General features: G+C 41.8%; 1 protein-coding gene across 1 annotated transcript in view; it reads right to left on the bottom strand.

The window, feature by feature from the left end:
- LOC135115229 (leucine-rich PPR motif-containing protein, mitochondrial-like) overlaps positions 1–25091 on the bottom strand; it is a 146683-nt gene that overhangs the window by 100946 nt on the left and 20646 nt on the right. Inside the window, exons 5-7 of the mRNA XM_064031769.1 lie at positions 17335–17444; positions 16679–16910; positions 1273–1473 (exon numbers count right to left, since the gene is read on the bottom strand). Of these exons, the coding sequence (XP_063887839.1) occupies positions 1273–1473; positions 16679–16910; positions 17335–17444 (543 nt within the window). The remainder of the gene's footprint in view (positions 1–1272; positions 1474–16678; positions 16911–17334; positions 17445–25091) is intronic.

Genomic DNA, 25091 nt, shown 5'->3' with positions numbered 1-25091 from the left:
GAGAGAGAGAGAGAGAGAGAGAGAGAGAGAGAGAGAGAGAGAGAGAGAGAGAGAGAGAGAGAGAGAGAGAGAGAGAGAGAGAGAGAGAGAGAGAGAGAGAGAGAGAGAGAGAGAGAGAGAGAGAGAGAGAGAGAGAGAGAGAGAGAGAGAGAGAGAGAGAGAGAGAGAGAGAGAGAGAGAGAGAGAGAGAGAGAGAGAGAGAGAGAGAGAGAGAGAGAGAGAGAGAGAGAGAGAGAGAGAGAGAGAGAGAGAGAGAGAGAGAGAGAGAGAGAGAGAGAGAGAGAGAGAGAGAGAGAGAGAGAGAAAATGTAGAGGAGGGAGGGAGAGGAGGGTAAGAGGGCAAGGAAAGAACCAGGGAAGGGGAAACTGTACTCCACCCTTTGCCCAGTCTCCCCTCCCTGGTGGAGAGGTATGGGATCAAGAGAAGGACAGAGGCATATGGCAGATAAGGGAATAAGGGAAGGACCATGGGGGGGGGGGGGAAACTGTGATGTAGGCTCTGCCAATGAGACTTCCTCATTCTGGATAGAGGATGGGGTACGGTGTAGTACATTTACATGATCAGTAGGATCAAGGATGGTAGGTGGAGCAATAGAACCTCAAGGACATATACTAAGGTTGTGGCTAAAAGCCAAGAAAGGATTTGGGATCACTCAACAATAACTAAAACAGAATGTAATTATGAAGTCTATGTAGGCATCATTATATACTCTGTTGGTGCTTCATGATGCCTACATAGGTGTCATTGTATTGAAGGGGTTAACTAAAGTAACTTGCTATATTTCTTCCACACTATGCAGGATCCAGCCTTAGAAAACAGTTACTGTGAATATACAAGTAAAGCATTTAGCCAACACAATCATTTGCCTATCCTCAACCATGCTGATAACTGCTTCTGAATTTTCTTAACTACATGGCCAAGAAATGAGTCTCCCTTACACTTATCCATGAACTTCATCCTTGAGCATTTCAGTTCTCATATCTCTCTCTCTCATACTCCTGCACTCTCCCAAATGTCTATTCCACTCATATCTTCTCACTATCATTTATTGTTTGATGCCCTCACCTACTACATTAACATTCAATAAATGTACTACAGAAGATGAAGGGTCATCACATTGCTTTAGTTCATAAGAAATTATTCTCCTATTGCCAATTCTCATTTTCACATTAGCAACATTCAAGCCTTAATTCATTACTTCCATGAGATACTTTTGAATGCATTCAGTCAGGATAACCTACTCCCACAGACACAATAACAGTGAGAAGTACCGTGGTGCCACTCTTGACCAGGTGCTTGATGAAGAATGCACCAGCAGTGGGGGCCTGAGGCTGGCCCTCACCAGCATAAGGCACCCGCATGGTAGAAAATATTTGGTGAGCAGTCTCATGACATCCAGCATTGACCAGGCGGTAGATGACATTCATGGCATCTTGGGCATAGCCTGGCTGGCGGTGTAGCTTGTCCATCACCTGTGGAAGTAATGAGACAGTTTAAGAAAGTATGATGATCTGCCAGAGACAGCAATCGCACTTTCCTCCAACAAGATTCAACTAAGCGACTAATGAATCTGGAACAGGGCAACACGGCCACTGGACCACACACTCCACTGCAGTGTTCAAAGGATGCCGTCCCTATATTCCCTGCATATCAAGGAAACAATTATGTAAAAGGTTCAGAACAGAACTACAGATCCCCTCTCCTGCATTTTTAGTCATACAGTGAGGCAAAGCATGGCATCTTGCCCTATACAGCTACCTCCTTGAAGAGGATGTTGGCCTCATGTATAGATAAAGTAATGCCACAACAGGACAGCCTTAAAAATAACAAGCAGCATTATGAGACTAAACTTCAAGTTTTGTAAACTTTTTAAATATTTTTAAAGCATAAAATCTTTTCTGCATGAAAAAAAATAAATGGCAAAATATCCATAATATATGGATACTTGGTTCATGAAAAGGTTGAGAATGTTCAACACATCTCCAAGATGGTTAGTATGGTGTCACACTAATGCAAAGTTGATGGCTTGTTCACCACACTGGTCAGTGGAAGAAAACAATATCCAAAGTTGGTGGTGAACACTGAAATCTGAAGTACAGAGAGTGTTCCAGTCATGAGGGAGATAGTTTAAGAAGGCTGCTCATAACTTACTTTGCTCCCAACTCATCGCAATTTTTCAGTACAATATAAAAACAAAAACAAAAAATCACATCTTCCCGACATAATATAATGCTGCAATAGAGCATGAACTACCACTAGCAGAGGTACAAAGGAATGGGCCCATATTCTTCAAAGATATGAAATGTGTCATATCTAAGACAGATGAGTATCATAACTTAGAATATCTATCATAAGTCACTTGTCATAAATCTATCCTAAGCATCTTGCTATATGTAGTGCTCATTTATTTTGAAATACTAAAATACAATGCAAAAACTGTTGTTTATGACATTTTATATATTCTTAGATATTTCTTGTGTTTGGGTAAGAGTCACAGTGGATAAAATAGTGATCATTCCTTGAAATATTATGCTAAATGCAATCCCATTGAAACATATCACTGTAAACAGCCATTTGAGATATTTTACGATGGAGAGAAATAAAAGGCAAGGAAAAGCTTCAAAATAGGATAGTATTATTTTTTACAGAGTGTAAGACTACTATTTAGTAATATTCAACTCCACTGTAACTTACTAGAATAAAGGCACAGCATATGGACATGAGAAACTGAAACCTCACATGAGAACAATATCTGCAAGTTTGATAGCGAATAAAGAAAACTGAAAGAAAAAAATTCATTAATTCTTTTATAATGCTAGAGTACACTTTCTACATGATCTGTGTTGGAGGTTGGAATTTTTCACTTCCTCATCTCATGAGACAAAATAGAAATAAGAAAAAAAAAAGACAATACCATCCAAATAATAATAATAATCCCATGAAGTAATTTTTATAGCCTAAAGGAATGGTCGTGTCATGGATCGGTGTTTCCTTTACGTTACCCCTGCCGATCACATGCGACTCCTGGTTGAGTCTCCAGGTAGACTAGGGTAGGACACTCAAAAGAAAGCACAGTCGTAAATATTTGACTTATATTTACACAGTAATTACAACAAAGGCCTGGCTAGCTATGGCTACACTCAGTGGCGCGTGGGCCGCACACAGAAAGAAATACCTATTCCTTCGGAAGTGAGGCCAATGCCCGGTCCTTTTACGTTGTGAGAGCACAGCCTTACGTTAAGTTACTGGGTCACGGAGGTAATTAGTCGGCACTATGCACTGTATCACTTATGCCGGGCAAGGAGCGACGACCACGTGGTCGCTGGGGGTGGCAAAAGCCGTTATTTTCCTTGACTCGGGGTCAAGCGGGATCTGAAAGAATCCTTTCGTGAGGTCCAGTTTGCTAAACACCCTCGAGTGTGACAGCCGGCTAAATATCTCCTGTTGGTCGAACATGGGCTCTGCGTCTATTTGTGTTACTGCGTTAATCCTTCGGAAGTCACTGCAGATCCTAACACTACCGCCTTTCTTGCGTACGACGACCATAGGACTACAGTACAGAGAATCGGATCTCTTGATAATGCCTAAGTCCTCCATTTCTTGTATTTCCTCAGCCACAGCGTCCCTAAGCTGCAGAGGGACCTGATAGGGTTTCACCTTCACTGGCTTTCGGTTCGTTAGGGTGATCTTGTGTGGCGACACCCGGGCCACGCGAGGCTTGTCAGAAAAGACCTCCGCGTATTCACCTAGAAGATCCTTTATTATCGATACTTCCTCAGGTGTTAGCCTTTCAGATAATGTGACGTCATCTACGGTCTCCGTCTGACGCTTTTGTACAGTGTGAGGACCGTCTCCTACGTCCTCTGCATCGTGAATCACAGCTGCACTACATTTGATCTCACCTTCCTCCTTCGCAGCTGTTAAAAGGGAAAAAATATCACGCACGGCTTTCAAACAGGTGGCCCTATCCTCAGCATATGCTGGTTCCTGAGCGCCAGCGCTACCAGAGATGGTAGGCGCATGATACTCCTTAAGCATGTTAATGTGAAGACGTTTCCGTTTCCCATCAATCAATACTACATAATTTAAGTCGGAGACGCGCTCTAGGACCTCATAAGGCCCCTTCCACTGCGCCAGCAACTTATTATGAGCAGTGGGTAGGAGTACTAAGCACTCCTGGCCAGGCTGCAGGGTGCGTAGTCACGCATTGCGATCATAATGGGCCTTTCGTACCTCCTGGGCCTTCAGGAGTTCTTCCTTGGCCATACGACAGGTTTCCCTAAGTCTGCCAGCCAGGTTTATAACATACTCGTATGTCGTACGTACCTCCGGACTTGGCACGTCCTCGTCCCATAGCTCTCTCAGCACTTGGAGTGGACCGCGCACTGCTCTTCCATAGAGTAGCTCGAAAGGCGAGAACTTCAGAGTACTCTGCGGTGCTTCCCTGTATGCGAACAGGAGAGGAGCCACAAATCTCGGCCATTCCTTGGGTTGCTCGGCAGCCAGCCGCTTGAGCATTTTTTTCAGTGTGCCGTTGAACCTTTCACACAGACCGTTACCCATGGGATGCCAGGGTGTTGTGTTAAGGCCCTTCACAGAAAGAATCCTAAACGTCTCGTCCATCATGGCAGACGTAAACTGAGTGCCTCGGTCACTCAGCACCTCCTTGGGAATGCCCACACGGCAGAATATCCCTACCAGCGCTTCAGCCACCGTGGTGGCCTCTATATTTTTCAGAGGTACTGCTTCAGGCCAACGGGTGCTGAAGTCCACACACGTGAGTAGATATTTTGATCCGTCAGTCGCGCGTGGCGTGATCGGCCCAACAATATCTACGGCTACCCTCTCAAATGGTTCGGATATAAGGGGCATGGGTCTTAGCGGCGCAGGTTTCACACGGCCCTTGTCTACAGTTTTTTGACACACGTCACAGGATCTCACGAATCTCGCGATATCGGCCATCACGCCAGGCCAGAAAAATGTGTGACTAATGCGGTCTTGTGTTTTCTGTCGCCCCATGTGACCACCCAAGGCCGCGCAGTGCCCCATCTCCATCACCGCGTGGCGGTACTGTGCAGGCACCACGAATTGCGACCGAGTCTCACCGAGGTCGGAGACGACTTCTCTATACAACTTTCCTCTGTGTTGGCAGAAGCGAGTCGTTCCGTATTTATTTACCCTCGATACCCCCTCAGCGGCTTGCTTCCGAATGTTTGCAAGGGAGGGATCGGTCTTTTGTGCGGCAGTGACGTTAGCGCTATTGAGCAGCTCGTCAGGTGATGTGAGCTTGAGAGGGACCACGGGCCGTGTGTCTCGTGCCTGGGCTCGCGTCAGGGCGGCACCTACTTGATCTTCGGTTTGGGTCGCGGCGTCCGTGTTCCGAACGTCCCTCACCCCTTCAACGTTACCGATTATCAATTCATAGATAGGCTGTTTCATCACAGCGGCCTGGATTCTGCCAGTGAGGAATGGCGTCTCCACGTCGACTACAGCTATCGGGCAAGTAGCCATAGAGCCGTTAATCATGACGACTCTCACGTGTTCTCCTGTGAACTGAGCAGGGGTAACCAGGGCTTCTTTCACTACACAGCCGGTAGAACCATTGTCCCTCATTACCCTTACCAACCTGCCCCCTACTCTACCGTTTTTCACAATCAATCCCCGCGGTGAACCTCCTAGTACTGAAGAGGTGGCCGCTAGTCAAAATGGGTGGGGCTGTGGGGCCTTATTTGCTTCAGGGGTCACCTGAGCGCTATCTACGGCCGGCAAAGGGTGGTTCTGGACAGCTGTAATTGGGATAGTGTCTGCCGCTGGTACAATATCGTCCGGCGCATCGAGTAGCGCGGCAGCATATTTGCCTGTGTGTGAGGCAGCTCTCATAGGTGGTGTGGGACGCCATGAGCCGGTATTCCACCCACGTGGTGGTTGAAACTTACTACCCTCCCTGGGGTGTCCTTGTGGCTTATTCTGCCGGAAGGGAGGCGGTGCCTGCTCCTTCCTTACTGGCTCTGGATCGTTGGGTTGCGCCTTGTTGCCGCTCCCCGCAGAACGAACTCGGGGAACATTTTTACGTCCATGTGCGGAAAAATGGAGGTCCAGGTTTTCCGCCATTTTATTTGCCTGTACGTTTCCCGTGGCCTTAGTGGTGGCCACAAACTCAGGCGGGCACATTTCCTCAAACCTATCGCATATGACTAACTCCCGTAGCGCTTCATACGTGAGGTAAATCCCTTCCTTTTGCACTCGCTCGTCAAAGAGACGAGAAATTCTGGCGTGAGCCTGAACGGCGGTTTCGTTATCACTGATAGCGGCACTGCGAAATGCCTGCTTGGCTGCCTCCGCCGTTCTGCCAAACGCCTTCAAAAGAGCGCATTTCATGTGCTCGTACGAGTTATCTTCAGGCCCTAGCCCATGTACGATGGACAAGGCTTTGCCTGTAAACAGGCTGTAAAATTCGATGGCCTTCTCTTCAGACTCCATCTGATACAACTTGGCTAGCCTCTCGAAACGGGAAATGAAAGCATCAATGTCTTCCCCTTCACGGTAAGCATTTAGTTTCACCCTATGTAAGGCACGAAGAGTGCTTCCCTCAGAACTTCGAGATCGAGTCTCTTCTGCCTCCACACGGCGAAGCTCCATTTCAGCCATCGCCTTCTCGTGTTCCCGTTCCTCGCCACGAATCATTTCCTGCCTCACACGTTCCTGCCTTTCCTCCTCCCGCTGGCGGTCCTCTCTCTCACGTTCCTCGGCACGTAAGCGGTCCTCTCTCTCCTCAGCCAGCCGCTTCTGTATATACTCACTAACCTTCGTCGCTGCTGTTATGTTCAGCGCCGCGATTTCAGGCCTAAATCTCGCAAAGGGATCGAAAGATTCACTGTGACCCTCGGACGCCATTGTCTGCAGCAAAAGATATCAGCAAGGTACTCGGTACCAAAGAATTACTCTACCGTGACTGCGCTTAGTATGAGGTCCCTGTTCTCTCACAGGTCGTGAATATAAAAATTTACTTTTTGGTTATGTAAACAAAATTTTGTATATACTTTTGGAATCAGTAAAACCTTAGAACATGAAAATTAAATTAAATTGTAAGCTACAAATAGTTACATTAGTTGCTGATATTTGGAGAAGGGGCAGAATAATATCCCTTGGTTTATAAGGCAACTGGAAAATAACCATATTCCCATGTTCTTCTGGGCCCATCACATGAAAAATCACAATCACAAAATATTGTAGATTAAGAGAAACTTTGCCAGAACTGATAATATTATGTATTTTGAGAGAAATTCTTTATTAATATTTAAATCCAAAAAGTATTGGTAGTGTGTTAGAATCCAGGAGTATGTGGGACCATTAGCAAAAATGTTCAAGAATAATTTGTGAATGTAGAAGGGGTATAAACTAATAAGGATATTGGAAAATTATGTATTATAGTTAGGCAGAGGACTAGTTTTTGGGGATGTACAATGGGCTATATAAGCCTGGGCATGAGATTTCAGCATCAGAGACACTGACATTGTTGTCCACAGGCATGTTCATCAAGGCCTGAAGCCCTGGATTGTTTAAAGGCTTTTCATATGAAAATAACCATTTTTGTACCTACATGTATTATTTGTCAGAGGCTAACTGACATCATTATCCATAGAAAGAAGAAGGATGTAAAATTTCCCTTGCCAGTTAGTTATTCATTTTTTTTTTTTGAGGGGGGGAACAAAATTTAGAACGTAAACAGATTATGGAAAATGTCCTTTGATAAGGTAGCAGTCAAACACCAGTAATACACACACAATTGAATGTAACACCTACAAAATTAGAATGTTTTCTACCAAAAAAATTAAGGTAAACCCCTGATGCACCAATTAATTGTTTTAATAAATTCATTTGAAATTTATTATTATGATCTGATTAGTTATCATTGCTCCCAGTATATGAGATCCACAACTCCAAGGTAACACAACTAATTTCTAGAAATATCACTGTGAATCAGGAGAGAAAATTAATTTGAAAACTTTATTTGTTATCTAGAAGCTAACATCAATAAAACTCAACCTGGTTGTCATGGAGCTTTTCCAGTGCCTCATTGTTCTCCGGCTAAAGTACAACCATATAAAAGCAGTCTGAATTATCTGGCAGAAACCAGACTGGTGGCAGCTAGTCTATTATTTCTATATCTATTAATAACAGCTAAATCAAAACTAAATTAAACAATAAACTAAATCAAAGCAAAAATAATTCAATACCAACTTTAAATAAATGCTCTAAAATTTAATTAAAACTTTTAAGTAAAACAGAAAGAACAACTTCAATCAACCTTAACTTTAACCCCACCCAATCCCTGTAATGCTCAGCCCTCTCCACACCCAGTGGCTCCTGCTCCCACAAGGCTAACTGGACAGAAACACAGTCACTCTTTCCTTTTTAACAGTATAAGGGGTATTTATATGTACTCAAAAGTTATTCTCATGAGTTCTGCATTAGTAGGAACATTCAGAATGTCCCTCTTGGATAGATAACTCCTTTCTCAGGGATGTTGTTGTTGTAAGGCAGCCATCTCCCCAGTGGGAACATGTCATTAGCCACAGTAAGACAAGGTCAACCCAGACTTAGGTATTGTGAGGATTCATTATAGACGTACACAGTTTATGATCAAAATGAGCCATTTTTTTCCTCCCTATGAAATGTCTCGTGGCTAAGACTCGCTAAGACCACAACATACTAGGGAATTATGGGACATAGTGCCAAGTTAGAACTTACAATTGGCAAAGGAAACAGCAACAAACGTAATTTAATTTTGTGAGTAGGCTGCTCATATCTCTGAACACTTGTAACTCAGACACCCAATGTATAGGCATTTCAGCAAGGGGAAACTGATGATACTACAGCTCGACTTTTGAAGTCAAATACAGGGAGGTCCCAATAGTACAAGCAGTTAGGTTCCATTTGAATTGGTCATATAGCAAATTCTCACATGACAAAACATATACTATATTTTTTGGCATATACCATGCTACTTTTTACTACATACCAAACTTAAAAATTAGCCCCGCATATTATACAGATAAGCTATAATTTTTTTTCTTGGTAAGATGGTCCAAATTTGCTCAAAGTGTCAAGACAGACCAGACCAGTGCTGTCTAAATAGCATACTCTAGCAACAGACCTTAAGTCTGTTGCTAGAAGAGGAGGAGGTAGTAGACACCTGCCGAAACGATAATTACTCCCAGTGAGGTCTAAAGCACTGATCAGGGGGTGCTGTGAACTTATCATTAAACCCAGCTGTGACCTCATTGAATGTTTCCCTTTGTGTCTCACAACACAAGGGGGCAGTCACAGCCTGCCCTCAAAAGAAAACTCTCTTCCTCCACACAAAACTACAAGCACCTAATAACACACACACCCTTCAATCAAAAATTTTAAAATCATGGCGACTCCTACACCAGCCTCGGAGTCCCCATCTGGGGAGGGGACCATAAATGTCCCCAGGTCGGACTGCCTTTCTGTTGACGACCCTAAGTGTCTTGACACTCCCCTCAACTTTTTCTTCATTAACTTCTGCAACATTCGCAGTCTAAGATCTAATTTTCAATCTGTAGAACACCACCTCTCCTCTTCTAAACCTCATCTTCTTTTCCTCACTAAAACTCAGGTGTCTGAGGCAACTGACAGTAGCCCCTTTTCTGTTCCCTCCTACTTTCTCTATCCTCATTTTCGATCCAAAGCTGGATGCTGCGTTTATGTGCGCAATGACTTAACCTACTCTCATGCCCACGCTCTTGAATCTTCCGAGTTTTCCACCATCTGGCTACGACTACAGAGTCACTCTCATGCTAAATTTATCTGTGCTGTATACCTCTCACCTAACTCCTCTGACTATAAGAAATTCTTGGACTACTTAACTTCCAAAGTGGAGCACATTCTGACCCTCTTCCCTTTCGCAGAGATCTCCATTCTTGGAGACTTCAATGTTCACCACCAGCTTTGGCTTTCCTCTCCCTTCACAGACCATCCTGGTGAACTAGCCTACAACTTTGCTATCCTCCATGACCTAGAGCAATTGGTGCAACACCCTACTCGTATTCCTGACCGTCTTGGAGATACACCCAACATTCTTGACCTTTTCCTGACCTCTAATCCTTCTGCTTATGCTGTCACCCTTTTTTCTCCGTTGGGCTCCTCCAATCACAATCTCATATCTTTATCTTGTCCTATTGCTCCAATCCCTCCTCAAGATCCCCCTAAGCGAAGGTGCCTCTGGCGTTTTGCCTCTGCTAATTGGGGGGACCTGAGGAGGTATTTTGCTGATTTTCCTTGGAATGACTACTGCTTCCATGTCAGAGACTCGTCTTTGTGTGCTGAACGCATAACAGAGATGATAGTGTCTGGCATGGAGGCGTACATTCCTCACTCTTTTTCTCGTCCTAAACCTTCTAAACCTTGGTTTAACACAGCTTGTTTTCGTGCTATACATGATAGAGAGGTGGCCCACAAAAGGTACTTAAGCCTTCCATCATCAGAATCTCATGCACTTTATAATTATTTCTGCCCGGAACCATGCCAAGTCTGTTCTCCAACTAGCCAAAAACTCCTTCATTAACCCTTTCCTTCCAGCGCTTAAATTATTTTCCCGTTTTGTATGACGGCTAAAAATGGTAAACCTAGAAATTGTCAGAAAATTGTTTGAATACTAAAAATTATTTTCTCTTTGTTATTCTGAATACAATGATATACTTTGTAGCTTGATGTGACCTCTCAAAGTTGAGTTTATGCCTTATAAAGGATTCCTCCTCCTCCCGCTGTGTGATCTGTCATCCAGAAACAGCCCGGAGAGCGATGACGCCGCGCGCACACACACTCTCTCTCTCTCTCTCTCTCTCTCTCTCTCTCTCTCTCTCTCTCTCTCTCTCTCTCTCTCTCATCTTGGAGGGGAAATTGTACACTTCCAATGAGAGAGAGAGAGAGAGAGAGAGAGAGAGAGAGAGAGAGAGAGAGAGAGAGAGAGAGAGAGAGAGAGAGAGAGAGAGATTTCATCCCTTTTCATATCAAGTTTCAGGCAAATAACATTATCTCTCTCTCTCTCTCTCTCACAGACAAGTTACCTTCTACCATTTTATTATAAAATCGAAGATAATGAAAAAATTACCATGAAAGAATGATAGGTATCATCTGTTCTGATAAAACAGGTGGATCCTGTAAATCATTTTCTGAGTCCTCACTAATGTCTTCGCTTTCTTCATCTTCTTCTAAATATTCACTGTCACTGTCTTCAAACTCAGAAGCACTGCTAAATACATATGTTGTGTCCTGCTCCATGGTGAGTTATGATCTGAGATCCTTGGCTCTTATCAGGATGTCTCTTCACACTTATCATGGTGCTTTCCACCCGGCGGGTCGCTGGGGTTGCCAAGTGTCGCCCAGAGAAAGGGAAAATAGCTTAGTTACCGCTAAATTTCCAGAGCTAGTGACAACACTACATGTGGAAACATGCCAGACACTTCCACTCACACCATCTGACTCGAGAAACCGCGCTTGGACCTCAAAATTGAGGCGCGAAAATTCTTGATTACCGGTATGATCGCCGTCGCTACGGACGCATTTTTGCAATCGTATATATACGATTGTCGGAAGGAAAGGGTTAACAGAAAATGTCAAAACCTTTCAAGATCTAACACCCCTTGTGATTTCTGGCATCTAGCCAAAAATATCTCCAATAACTTTGCTTCTTCTTCTTTCCCTCCTCTATTTCAACCAGATGGCACCACTGCTATCACATCTATTTCTAAAGCTGAACTCTTCGCTCAAACCTTTGCTGAAAACTCTACCTTGGACGATTCTGGGCTTGTTCCTCCCTTTCCTCCGCCCTCTGACTACTTCATGCCACGTATTAAAATTCTTCGCAATGATGTTTTCCATGCCCTCACTGGCCTAAACCCTCAGAAGGCTTATGGACCTGATGGGGTCCCTCCTATTGTTCTCCGAAACTGTGCCTCTGTGCTTGCACCTTGCCTAGTCAAGCTCTTTCAGCTCTGTCTGTCAACATGTACCTTTCCTTCTTGCTGGAAGTTTGCCTACATTCAACCTGTTCCTAAAAAGGGTGACCGTTCTAATCTCTCAAACTACCGTCATATTGCTTTAATTTCCTGCCTATCTAAAGTTTTTGAATCTATCCTCAACAGGAAGATTCTTAAACATCCATCACTTCACAACCTTCTATCTGATTGCCAGTATGGGTTCCGTCAAGGCCGTTCTACTGGTGATCTTCTGGCTTTCCTTACTGAGTCTTGGTCATCCTCTTTTAGAGATTTTGGTGAAACTTTTGCTGTTGCCTTGGACATATGAAAAGCTTTTGATAGAGTCTGGCACAAAGCTTTGATTTCCAAACTACCCTCCTACAGTTTTTATCCTTCTCTCTGTAACTTCATCTCAAGTTTCCTTTCTGACCGTTCTATTGCTGCTGTGGTAGATGGTCACTGTTCTTCTCCTAAATCTATTAACAGTGGTGTTCCTCAGGGTTCTGTCCTGTCACCCACTCTCTTCTTATTATTCATTAATGATCTTCTAAACCAAACTTCTTGTCCTATCCACTCCTATGCTGATGATACCACCCTCCACTTTTCCACATCTTTTCATAGACGTTCAACCCTTCAGGAGGTAAACATATCATGCAGGGAAGCCACAGAACACTTGACTTCTGATCTTTCTAAAATTTCTGATTTGGGCAGAGCAAACTTGGTATTGTTCAATGCCTCAAAAACTTAATTCCTTCATCTATCAACTCGACACAACCTTCCAGACAACTATCCCCTCTTTAATGACACTCAACTGTCCCCCTCTTCTACACTGAACATCCTCGGTCTGTCCTTTACTTATAATCTGAACTGAAAACTTCACATCTCATCTCTAGCTAAAACAGCTTCTATGAAGTTAGGCGTTCTGAGACGTCTCTGCCAGTTTTTCTCACCGCTCCAGCTGCTAACTCTGTACAAGGGCCTTATCCGTCCATGTATGGAGTATGCTTCACATGTCTGGGAGGGGTTCCACTAATACTGCTCTTCTAGACAAGGTGGAATCAAAAGCTTTTCGTCTCATCAACTCCTCTCCTCTAACTGACTGTCTTCAGCCTCTCTCTCACTGCCGCAATGTTGCATATCTAGCTGTCTTTTACCACTATTTTCATGCTAACTGCTCTTCTGATCTTGCTAACTGCATGCCTCCCCTGCTTCCGCAGCCTCGCTGCACAAGACTTTCTTCTTTCTCTCACCCCTATTCTGTCCACTTCTCTAATGCAAGAGTTAACCAGTATTCTGAATCATTCATCGCTTTCTCTGGTAAACTCTGGAACTCCCTGCCTGCTTCTGTATTTCCACCTTCCTATGACTTGAATTCCTTCAAGAGGGAGGTTTGAAGACACTTATCAATTTTTGACCACTGCTTTGACCCTTTTATGGGACTGGCATTTCAGTGGGCATATTTTTTTATCTGATTTTTGTTGCCCTTGGCCAGTGTCCTTCCTACATAAAAAGAAAAAAAAAAAAAAATGATTTCATCAACTTCCTCTTTTGTTACTTAAAATTCCTCTATTTTTCCATTTTCACATGTGCACAATGGCCTTATAAATTCCTTTTCCTTTGTAAAAACTTCCTTAAAGCTCTTATTCATCACTTCTGCCATCTCTTTTGAGTCTTCATAAACCATTCCATCTACCATTAGCTTTCCTATACTCACTTTGCTTTTCAGTTTACCATTCACATATCTATAGAAGAGTTTCGGCTCATGTTTATACCTTTCTATTATATCTTTTTCAAACTGCCTTTGTTCATCCCTCAGGATCTTCACGTAATCATTCCTTGCTTGTTTGTAATTATTCCACAGATTAATTCTTTTACTTTTCCTCCATTTCTTCCATGTATCCTCTTTCATCCTTCTTGCTGCTTTGCATATTTTATTAAACCACTCTTTTTTTTCCAGCTATTGATCTGCTTTTTTGGCACAAACTTTTTTTCAACTTCTTTATGTATTTTAAGAAATTCATTCTTCTTCTCTTGGACCCCTGTAGCCTTATGGAATCTATCCCATCTCTCTCCTTGAAAAAACTTCCTGTTATCAAAGTCTCCCTTACAGTAGTTTAATCTCCCAGCATGGTATTCTTCATTCCTTTGATTTTCTATTTCCTCATTTATATTGAATTCTATGGTAGCGTGGTCACTTTTGGCTAACGGACACCCAAAGTGAACATTCTCAATTCCTTCTGGTTCCTTACTAAATAACAGATCTAGTCTTGATGTTTCTCCATCTTTTCTAAATCTTGTATCTCCTTTTATCCATTGAGTTAATATATTATCCATTGCCAGCTGTAATAATTTATTTCCCCAAGATAATTCTGTTCCCTCCGTGTACCAATGTTCTCAACACACCTCCTTACAGTTAAAGTCTCCCATCATGATTAATTTATCACCCCTTAGCACTTTCTCTGTCCAGTTCATTGTGTCTTTTATCATTATTTCATATTCTTCATTTGAACAGGCACTGGTTTTTGGTGGTATGTACATCACTATGTATCGCCTCTTTTTGCCTTGAGTATTTTTCACTCCAATTTTTATTGCCTCAGCTAATCCATTGCTATATTCTATTTCAACCACCTTTAACCTTTTCTTAACTAGAAACATCACTCCTCCTCCTTCCTTATATGTTCTACTTCTTTTCCATAAATTATATTGATTTTGCCCAATGTTCTTTACCTCTAGCTCATCATATAATTTTATTTCTGTGAGGCCCATTATAGCAGGACTTTTCTCATTTAAATAAACATTTAATTCCCTTAATCCCAAGATGAATCCATTAATGTTTGTGTAAGCTACCTTCAAAATGCCCTCTTTTCTCCTTAGCTTGTTTCCCTGTTCTCTCTCCTGTTCAGGTACCACTTCCTCACTTTCATGTCCAACACCCTCCAATATAATAGCTCCTTCTGCTCTTCTGATCTCTCCTTATTTTTTGCCTTTACTTCCTCCCTCATTTTAATTAGCTCTTTTCTTTCCTTTTCATTTAAGTCTCTTCTCAGCCATATGTTTTTTGTTACCTCATCTTTAGCTAATCTCCAAGCCCCTGTCAGAGCCTCCTCAGCTTCCTTCTGCAATTTAGATTTTATTCTTATGGGTCTGTGCCCTTCACCTGTAAATTTCCCAACTCTGTGGTATTCTTCCACTTCATCAACCAGACATTTTCCCTCCTCTTGTACCTTTCCCACCACTTCGTTTACTATCTCTTTCAGCTCTTTCTCTCTTACTGCTTTGTTGATTTCTTTAATTTCCTTAATCCCAAAGACAATTATAAATTTCTTTTTGTCAACTGTCTCTCTTACAAGAGACCCATTTATCTTAATAACATTTACCACCTTTTGCATTATTCTGGCCTCATTTAATTGTTCCTCTATTATTTTCTCAAAGTTTACTGCCTCTCCTTGTATGATCTCTTGCTCACTCATTTGTTTCTCCAACTTATCTACTTTCCTCTCAAACTTTACCTTATCTCCTTGGAGCTTTGTCCATGCATCTTGCCTTACACTTAATTGCACTACAGTTTTGTCACTTCCTTCCACTTTATTACTGCATTCCTTAATTTCTATCTCCAGAGCGTTGCACTGATTTCTTAGCTCTACGTTTTCGGCTCTCAATCCCTTTAGTTCTTTAATTTGGCTTACCTAGGTCTCTTCCATAGCTCTGAATCTCTCCATCAGTTTTTCCATGTCACTTTCCAGGGCCAACACTCTTCTTTGCCATAGTTTTGTGCTAACCTCACTGTCACCAGCACAAAACCCCAAGAAGTTGTTTTCTCCCACTGCCAACTCATCACTCGGAGTAAACAAACCACTTCGGTTCAGCTCCATTTTCCCCTTCTAATTTTCTTTAAACTCTACTTTTAGAATTACCTCTACCTTTTTCCTATTTCATTATGGAGACAGAAACAGTACTGCTCCAAACTCCCTAACTCCCTATACCACAACTGGCTTATCTTGGTGATTGCAGAGCTGCTACCCATGCGTCCTTCCAGCTTGGCTGGGTGGGTGGGTTGGTGGGTGTGTGTGAGTGTGTGTGTGTGTGTGTGTGTGTGTGTGTGTGTGTGTGTGTGTGTGTGTGTGTGTGTGTGTGTGTGTGTGTGTGTGTGTGTGTGTGCGTGCGTGCGTGCGTGTGTGTGTGTGTAGTGTATGTGTGAGTATATATATGTGTGTGTGTGTGTGTGTGTGTGTGTAGCACCTTTTTTCAGTACCTACTCTTCATGAAAAATGACAATCCGCTGTACAATGATCAAATATGTTCAAACACATTAATTATTTTCACTGTTCAATCTTCACACTCTAACACTTCACAGGTAAATCATTTCAACTCCTAATATCTTTTCCTTTTGTCTTTCATATTCACATATAATGTACTTTTACCATTTTTTTTCTAACCCAACCCAAATCCAACCATTCTTCTTTCTTATACTGCCCTTACTGTTAGCAACCAAGACTGAATACCCATGCAGCCCTTTGAATAAGGCTAACTCCTACATTATTTTTCTATGATGGTTTTCAAATGAACTGGCACAAGAATGCCAGCCATTTCATGTTTTTCAAGTACATATTAATCAATGAAACCATTTACAAATAACACAAATAATGAAAGAACACATGAGAGAAATTCATACCTGTGCCACAAGGACATGGTGGCCATGTGTGGCCAAGGAATACACAGCCTCCAGCAGGTCATGGTCATGCATGGTCAACTCGGCTGCCTCACACTCTCTCAAGGTACGGCTAAGTCCCTCAGCATCCCCAGCCTCTGCATGGGCTATCAGCAGAGCAGCATAGGAATCAGTGGTGGGTTCCAAGCCAGAGCTGTGCATCACATCCAGTACAGCCCAGGCACTTTCCAGGTCACTGAAAGGAAGAGGCAGTCTAGTGAGATGCATTTATTAGTATGCAGTATCTTCATGGCTGGTGTGGTTCAGTACAGTACAGTCTTCATGGACCTTTGTAGCTGATAACTCTCTATCACAGACACCCTTTCTGCACACATTACTACTGTTTTACTGTGCTGCAAAAGCTACACTCAAGTATCCACAGCTATATTTACTAACTAGAGAACACTACCCTGCAGTCTATTTCACATTTTTTATAACTTTCTAAATTGTGGAAAATTTACATTATGAGCAGATATCTGTACCATAACCATAAAATGAACAAAGAAGATTGTGTAAATAAATACTGTAGGTGATGGTGATATCTTGTTTCTCTATGATTCTCTTACTTATGAGTGAACTAAGAACTGCTCAAACATATAAGACAAAGAGGAAGCACTCACTTTGCTCTGGCATGCCCAGTGATGAGAGCATTGAAGATATTCTCTCCTACTGGCAGCTGCTTCTCCTTCATGAACTCCAAGATCTTAGTAGCTCCCTCAATGTCCCCTTCCTGTGGAGCAACACAGAGTACAATGCTACATGGTCATGTATATTGACATCTAATACAAATAAGAACTAATGGACACTTGTCAGTTTTTTTAGAGTTATACGAGTATGGAGGTCTTGACTCCTGTATTCTGACTTTTTCTATTCAGTATCTCTTGCGTGTACATGACCAGTCATGCAAAAAAAGGAAAAACACAGACAGTGCGATCTCTGCTACTACTGGAAATATATCTCACTTGGACACTCAACACGAACCATACACCAGTTATTATTGTAAAGCACTCACACATCCCATACCTTTTGATTCCATGATTTCACATCCCAAGGCCCATTTCAGTTCTTACCTGATTTCACAATAATACATCAAATAGATGGTTACTTGACAAAATATTCTTTTCTTTATTTTTTGTCTATAAAACTTAAAAGGAAGAGAACGTGAATATGAGGCGTTCCCACTTTTCAGAAGAAAATATCGTCTCATCCTTAATCACAGCTGTCACACAGAAATCTCCTGCATGATAGTGTCTATATTTTCTTTCTACATTGAAGAACAATGAACACATCAAGACTGTCTCAAAGAGTGAAGAGTTCTAGAATACTAAACACAACCAGCCACTAGCAAAATCAGCAGTTTCACACCATTTCCTAATCATTACTGCACTGCCATATACTATATTTGCCTGTGTATTAGATGCACCCTTGTATAAGACACACCCCTATTTTACAAGGATATTTTGAGTATTTTTTTCTTTTTTTTTTGTTTCATCTTCAATTTGCTGAAAAAAAAAAATGTAGTGTGTGTGTGTGTGTGTGTTACATGTAAGAGGGCTACTGGCCAAGGGCAACAAAAATTTTGAATACAAAGAAAGGCCCACTTAATGCCAGTTCCTATAGAGATGTCAAAAAAAAAAATAAATAAATAAATAAAAAAAAAAATAAAAAAATCCCTCTTGAAAGAGTTCAGGTCATAGGAAGGAGGAAATACAGAAGCAGGGATGGAGTTCTTGAGTTTAACAGACAAAGGGATAAATGACTGAGAATACTGATTAATTCTTGCATTAGAGAGGTGGACAGAATAGGTATGAGAGAAAGGTCTTGTGCAGTGAGGCCACAAGAGGAGGGGAGGCATGGGTTTAGCAAGGTCAGACGAGCAGTTAGCATGAAAATACCAGTAGAATGTAACAAGAGATGCAACATTGTGGAGATGAGAAAGAGGTTGAAGACAGTCAGTTAGAAGAGAGGAGTTGAAAGAAAAAAAAAAAGAAAAAAAAATCATCTAAAATAAAGGTATGAGTGAAATTTCCCCCCTCCCACAAAAGTGAAGCAAACTCCATATATGGACATATAAGGCCCCTTTACAGAGTTAGCAGCTGGAGGAGGTAGAGGGAAACTGGCAGAGATGCCACAGAACACCTAACTTAATAGAGATGAGATGTAAAGCTTCCAGTTTAGATTATAAGTAAAGGACAGACCGAGGATGTTCAGTGTAGAAAAGGGGGACAGTTGAGTGTCACTGATGAAGAGAAGATAGTTATCTGGAAGGTTATGTCGAGTTGATAGAAGGAGGAATTGATCTTTTGAGGCACTGAACATAACTAAGTTTGCTCTGTCCCAATCAGAAATTTTAGAGAAATCTGAACTGAGACATTCTGTGGCTTCTCTGAGTAAACTGTTTACTTCCTGAAGGGTTGGATGTCTATGAAAAGATGTGGAAAAGCGCAGGGTGGTATCATCAGAGTTGGAGTGGATAAGACAAGAAGTTTGGTTTAAATCATTGAAGAACACCACTCTTAATAGAATTAGAAGAACAATGACCATCTACCACAACAGCAATAGAACAGTCAGAGAGGAAACTTAAAATTAAGTTACAGAGAGGAGGAGGACAATAGGAGGATAGTTTCAAAATCAAAGCTTTGTGCCAGACTATATCAAAAGCTTTTGATATGTCAAATACAGCAGTAAAAGTTTTACCAAAATCCCTAAAAGAATGTATTTATTCTTTCTAATTTCTCCCTGTTTTTCAATCTTTCATCCTTCCTCCACTTTCTTGTCCCATGTACTCTCCTTCCTCCCTTTTTTTCTTTCCTCTCCCATTCTCTTTTGTCTTGTCTCAAACCTCCCTCCCACTTATCTGTCAGAAATAAGGAGAGAGAGAGAGAGAGAGAGAGAGAGAGAGAGAGAGAGAGAGAGAGAGAGAGAGAGAGAGAGAGAGAGAGAGAGAGAGAGAGAGAGAGAGAGAGAGAGAGAGAGAGAGAGAGAGAGAGAGAGAGAGAGAGAGAGAGAGAGAGAGAGAGAATTTTATTGGTAGTAGTATTATTAGTAACAATATTTGTACTTAGTTTACTATTGCTTCAATTCCACAGCGATACACCTAAGTCCTAGTCCTAGGCATCTGTATGGGTGCATTAGTTGCATGGTAATTATTAGATACTTTTTCCAAGAAAAATGCATCTAATGCATCAGCAAGTACAGTATACAGTGGAACCTCAGTTTTCAAATTTAATTTGTTCCTGAATGCCATTTGAAATCCAAAATGTTCAGAAACCAAAATTATTTTCCCCATAGGAATCAATGTAAAATGGATTAATCCATTCCCAGATATACGTCCACCATGTCTTTGTGGCTTATGACAGATGCTGCCACATCCAAGATGGCTGCTCCACATCTCCAGCTCAGAAATTACTTAACCAGAGAGGACATACTGAATAAACTTTGTGATACGGAACTCATCAGAAGATAATGTTTAAACTGTGCAGGTATTGTCTTTGTCATCGATTTAATGAGGGAAGCCTCACAGAATGAAACAGAGAGGAGCAGTCCACTTACTGCCAAAAGGAAGGTGATCATAACACTTAGACATCTTGCTACTGGGAAAAGCTACTGGGAAAATGCTGTTTTATGGTAGTGATGGCATAGTGAGTCACAGAGCGAGCCACAGGTGGCTCAGGATTACTCCTAAGTCACAAAAAACTGTTTATTTATATTAAGGCTCTTCCACGGGATCACACTTCCCTTATTTCAAAGATTGAATTACTGTCTTACCCACAATGTCTCTCTTCCATATACATAAAAACAATGGAAATACTTATAGAAACTATAAATTAGTAATAAGTGGCAGATTTTGCTTTGTCTTTTAGTATTTGAAATCAAGCAACTTTGAGATCTAAATTATGGTATGGCAACTGAAGCAATTATGAGTAATAAATTTTTTTTTCAAAAGCTGATTTGTTCAAAAAGTGAAGCTTATGGTAACAAAGGTTCCAATGTGTGTGTGTGTGTGTGTGTGTGTGTGTGTGTGTGTGGTGTGTGTGTGTGTGTGTGTGTGTGTGTGTGTGTGTGTGTGTGTATATATATATATATATATATATATATATATATATATATATATATATATATATATATATATATATATATATATATATATAAATAAATTCCTGAATTCTGTTCAAAATCCGAAGTGTTCGAAAACCAAAAGCATTTTCCCCATAGGAATCAATGTAACACAGATCCTCAGACACCAGTCCACCATGTTTTAGTGGGTAATGACCTCCCACTGCTAGGATGGCCGTTCCACAACATCTCCAGCTTATTTTTTTTTATCCGGAAAGGATGCATTAAATAAACTTAAAACATAGAATTCATCAAAAGATATTGTTTAGACCATGCAGGCATTCTCTTTGTCACCAATCAAGTGAGAGAAGCCTTATAGAGTGACACTGAGAGGAGCAACTCACATCACCAAAATAAATGTGATCATAGAATGTTGGCATCTTGCTACTGGGAAAAATGCAGTTGTGCAGTAGTGATGGCATTGTGGATCATAGAGAGAGAGAGCATCAAGTGGCTTGGGGTTACTCCTGAGCAACAAACCTTGTTTGTTGACATTAAAGTTCTTCAACTTCTTCAATGGGATCACATTTAACTTATTTCAAGGAATGAATTACTGTCTTACCCTCTGTGTCTCTCCTCCAAATATATAAAAACAAAGGAAATATTTATAGAAACTAAAAGGTGCTAATAAATGACAGCTTTTGCTACGTCTTGTAATATTTGAAATCAAGTAACTTTGTTTGAAAACTGAATTATGGTATGGCAACTGAAGCAATTACGAGTTAAAATTTTTGTTTGTAAACCGAGCTGTTCAGAGAGGGAGATGTTCATTAGCCGAGGATCCACTGCATGTACTTTTCATTAAGGTTTTCGTAAATTTGTAGAATATAGATGCTGGGTAGGAAACAATCATATTATGAAGGGGCAGGGATAAACTAGTGTATGCTAAGTAGACAGAAAGATAGAAAGGCATTTAATAGCAAGTTAGATAAGAGTTTAGGTCTCTGAAATTTACTGCTAAAAAGATATTGATAAGAGAGAAAGAATGATTAATTGTATATTACAGGCAATGATAAGGGTGGTTGATTTCTGTAATAATAGGATTCTACAGGACAACTGGAAAGCACCTCAAAAAAAAGGGCAGCTAATTGTATGGGATTTTTTTTTTTTTTATGTAGGAAGGACACTGCCCAAGGACAACAAAAATCAAATAAAAAAATATGCCCACTGAAATGCCAGTCCCATAAAAGGGTCAAACCAGTGGTCAAAAATTGATGAATAAGTGTCTTCAAACCTCCCTCTTGAAGGAATTCAAGTCATAGGAAGGTGGAAATACAGAAGCTGGCAGGGAGTTCCAGGTTTACCAGAAAAAGGGATGAATGATTGAGAATACTGGTTAACTCTTGCATTAGAGAGGTGGACAGAATAGGGGTGAGAGAAAGAAGAAAGTCTTGTGCAGCGAGGCCGCGGAAGGAGGGGAGGCATGCAGTTAGCAAGATCAGAAGAGCAGTTAGCATGAAATCTTCCGAGTTTTCCACCATCTGGCTACGACTACAGAGTCATTCTCATACTAAATTTATCTGTGCTGTATACCTTTCTCCTAACTCCTCTGACTATAAGAAATTCTTGGACTACTTAACTTCCAAAGTGGAGCACATTCTGACCCTCTTCCCTTTTGCAGAGATCTCCATTCTTGGAGACTTCAATGTTCACCACCAGCTTTGGCTTTCCTCTCCCTTCACTGACCATCCTGGTGAACTAGCCTACAACTTTGCTATCCTCCATGACCTAGAGCAATTGGTGCAACACCCTACTCGTATTCCTGACCGTCTTGGAGATACGCCCAACATTCTTGACCTTTTCCTGACCTCTAATCCTTCTGCTTATGCTGTCACCCTTTCTTCTCCGTTGGGCTCCTCCGATCACAATCTCATATCTTTATCTTGTCCTATCACTCCAATCCCTCCTCAGGATCCCCCTAAGCGAAGGTGCCTCTGGCGTTTTGCCTCTGCTAGTTGGGGGGACCTGAGGAGGTATTTTGCTGATTTTCCTTGGAATGACTACTGCTTCCGTGTCAGAGACCCGTCTTTGTGTGCTGAGCGCATAACAGAGGTGATAGTGTCTGCATGGAGGCGTACATTCCTCACTCTTTTTCTCGTCCTATACCTTCTAAACCTTGGTTTAACACAGCTTGTTCTCGTGCTATACATGATAGAGAGGTGGCCCACAAAAGGTACTTAAGCCTTCCATCACCAGAATCTCATGCACTTTATATTTCTGCCCGGAACCATGCCAAGTCTGTTCTCCAACTAGCCAAAAACTCCTTCATTAACAGAAAATGTCAAAACCTTACAAGATCTAACTCCCCTCGTGATTTCTGGCATCTAGCCAAAAATATCTCCAATAACTTTGCTTCTTCTTCTTTCCCTCCTCTACTTCAACCAGATGGCACCACTGCTATCACGTCTATTTCTAAAGCTGAACTCTTTGCTCAAACCTTTGCTAAAAACTCTACCTTGGACGATTCTGGGCTTGTTCCTCCCTCTCCTCCACCCTCTGACTACTTCATGCCACGTATTAAAATTCTTCATAATGAAGAATGGAAATTCTTCCATGCCCTCGCTGGTCTAAACCCTCGGAAGGCTTATGGACCTGATGGGGTCCCTCCTATTGTTCTCCGAAACTGTGCCTCCGTGCTTGCACCTTGCCTAGTCAAACTCTTTCAGCTCTGTCTGTCAACATCTACCTTTCCTTCTTGCTGGAAGTTTGCCTACATTCAACCTGTTCCTTAAAAGGGTGACCGCTCTAATCCCTCAAACTACCGTCCTATTGCTTTAATTTCCTGCTTATCTAAAGTTTTTGAATCTATCCTCAACAGGAAGATTCTTAAACATCTATCACTTCACAACCTTCTATCTGATCGCCAGTATGGGTTCCGTCAAGGCCGCTCTACTGGTGATCTTCTGGCTTTCCTTACTGAGTCTTGGTCATCCCCTTTTAGAGACTTTGGTGAAACTTTTGCTGTTGCCTTGGACATATCAAAAGCCTTTGATAGAGTCTGGCACAAAGCTTTGATTTCCAAACTACCCTCCTACGGTTTCTATCCTTCTCTCTGTAACTTCATCTCAAGTTTCCTTTCTGACCGTTCTATTGCTGCTGTGGTAGACGGTCACTGTTCTTCTCCTAAATCTATTAACAGTGGTGTTCCTCAGGGTTCTGTCCTGTCACCCACTCTCTTCTTATTATTCATTAATGATCTTCTAAACCAAACTTCTTGTCCTATCCACTCCTATGCTGATGATACCATCCTGCACTTTTCCACGTCTTTTCATAGACGTCCAACCCTTCAGGAGGTAAACATATCACGCAGGGAAGCCACAGAACGCCTGATTTCTGATGTTTCTAAAATTTCTGATTGGGGCAGAGCAAACTTGGTATTGTTCAATACCTCAAAAACTCAATTCCTCCATCTATCAACTCAACACAATCTTCCAGACAACTATCCCCTCTTCTTCAATGACACTCAACTGTCCCCCTCTTCTACACTGAACATCCTCGGTCTGTCCTTTACTTATAATCTGAACTGGAAACTTCACATCTCATCTCTAGCTAAAACAGCTTCTATGAAGTTAGGCGTTCTGAGACGTCTCCGCCAGTTTTTCTCACCCCCCCAGCTGCTAACTCTGTACAAGGGCCTTATCCGTCCATGTATGGAGTATGCTTCACATGTCTGGGGGGGTTCCACTCATACTGCTCTTCTAGACAGGGTGGAATGAAAAGCTTTTCGTCTCATCAACTCCTCTCCTCTAACTGACTGTCTTCAGCCCCTCTCTCACCGCCGCAATGTTGCATATCTAGCTGTCTTCTACCGCTATTTTCATGCCAACTGCTCTTCTGATCTTGCTAACTGCATGCCTCCCCTCCTTCCGCGGCCTCGCTGCACAAGACTTTCTTCTTTCTCTCACCCCTATTCTGTCCACCTCTCTAACGCAAGAGTTAACCAGTATTCTCAATCATTCATCCCTTTCTCTGGTAAACTCTGGAACTCCCTGCCTTCTTCTGTATTTCCACCTTCCTATGACTTGAATTCCTTCAAGAGGGAGGTTTCAAGACACTTATCCACCAATTTTTGACCACTGCTTTGACCCTTTTATGGGACTGGCATTTCAGTGGGCATTTTTTTTTATTAGATTTTTGTTGCCCTTGGCCAGTATCCTTCCTACATAAAAAAAAAAAAATGAAAATAGCGGTAGAAGACAGCTAGATATGCAACATTGCAGCAGTGAGAGAGAGGCTGAAGACAGTCAGTTTGAGGAGAGGA

The sequence above is a fragment of the Scylla paramamosain genome, chromosome 29, assembly GCF_035594125.1.
Source record: "Scylla paramamosain isolate STU-SP2022 chromosome 29, ASM3559412v1, whole genome shotgun sequence".
Classification (NCBI taxonomy): Eukaryota; Metazoa; Arthropoda; class Malacostraca; order Decapoda; family Portunidae; genus Scylla; species Scylla paramamosain.
This window is presented reverse-complemented; position numbering and strand designations above follow the sequence as displayed.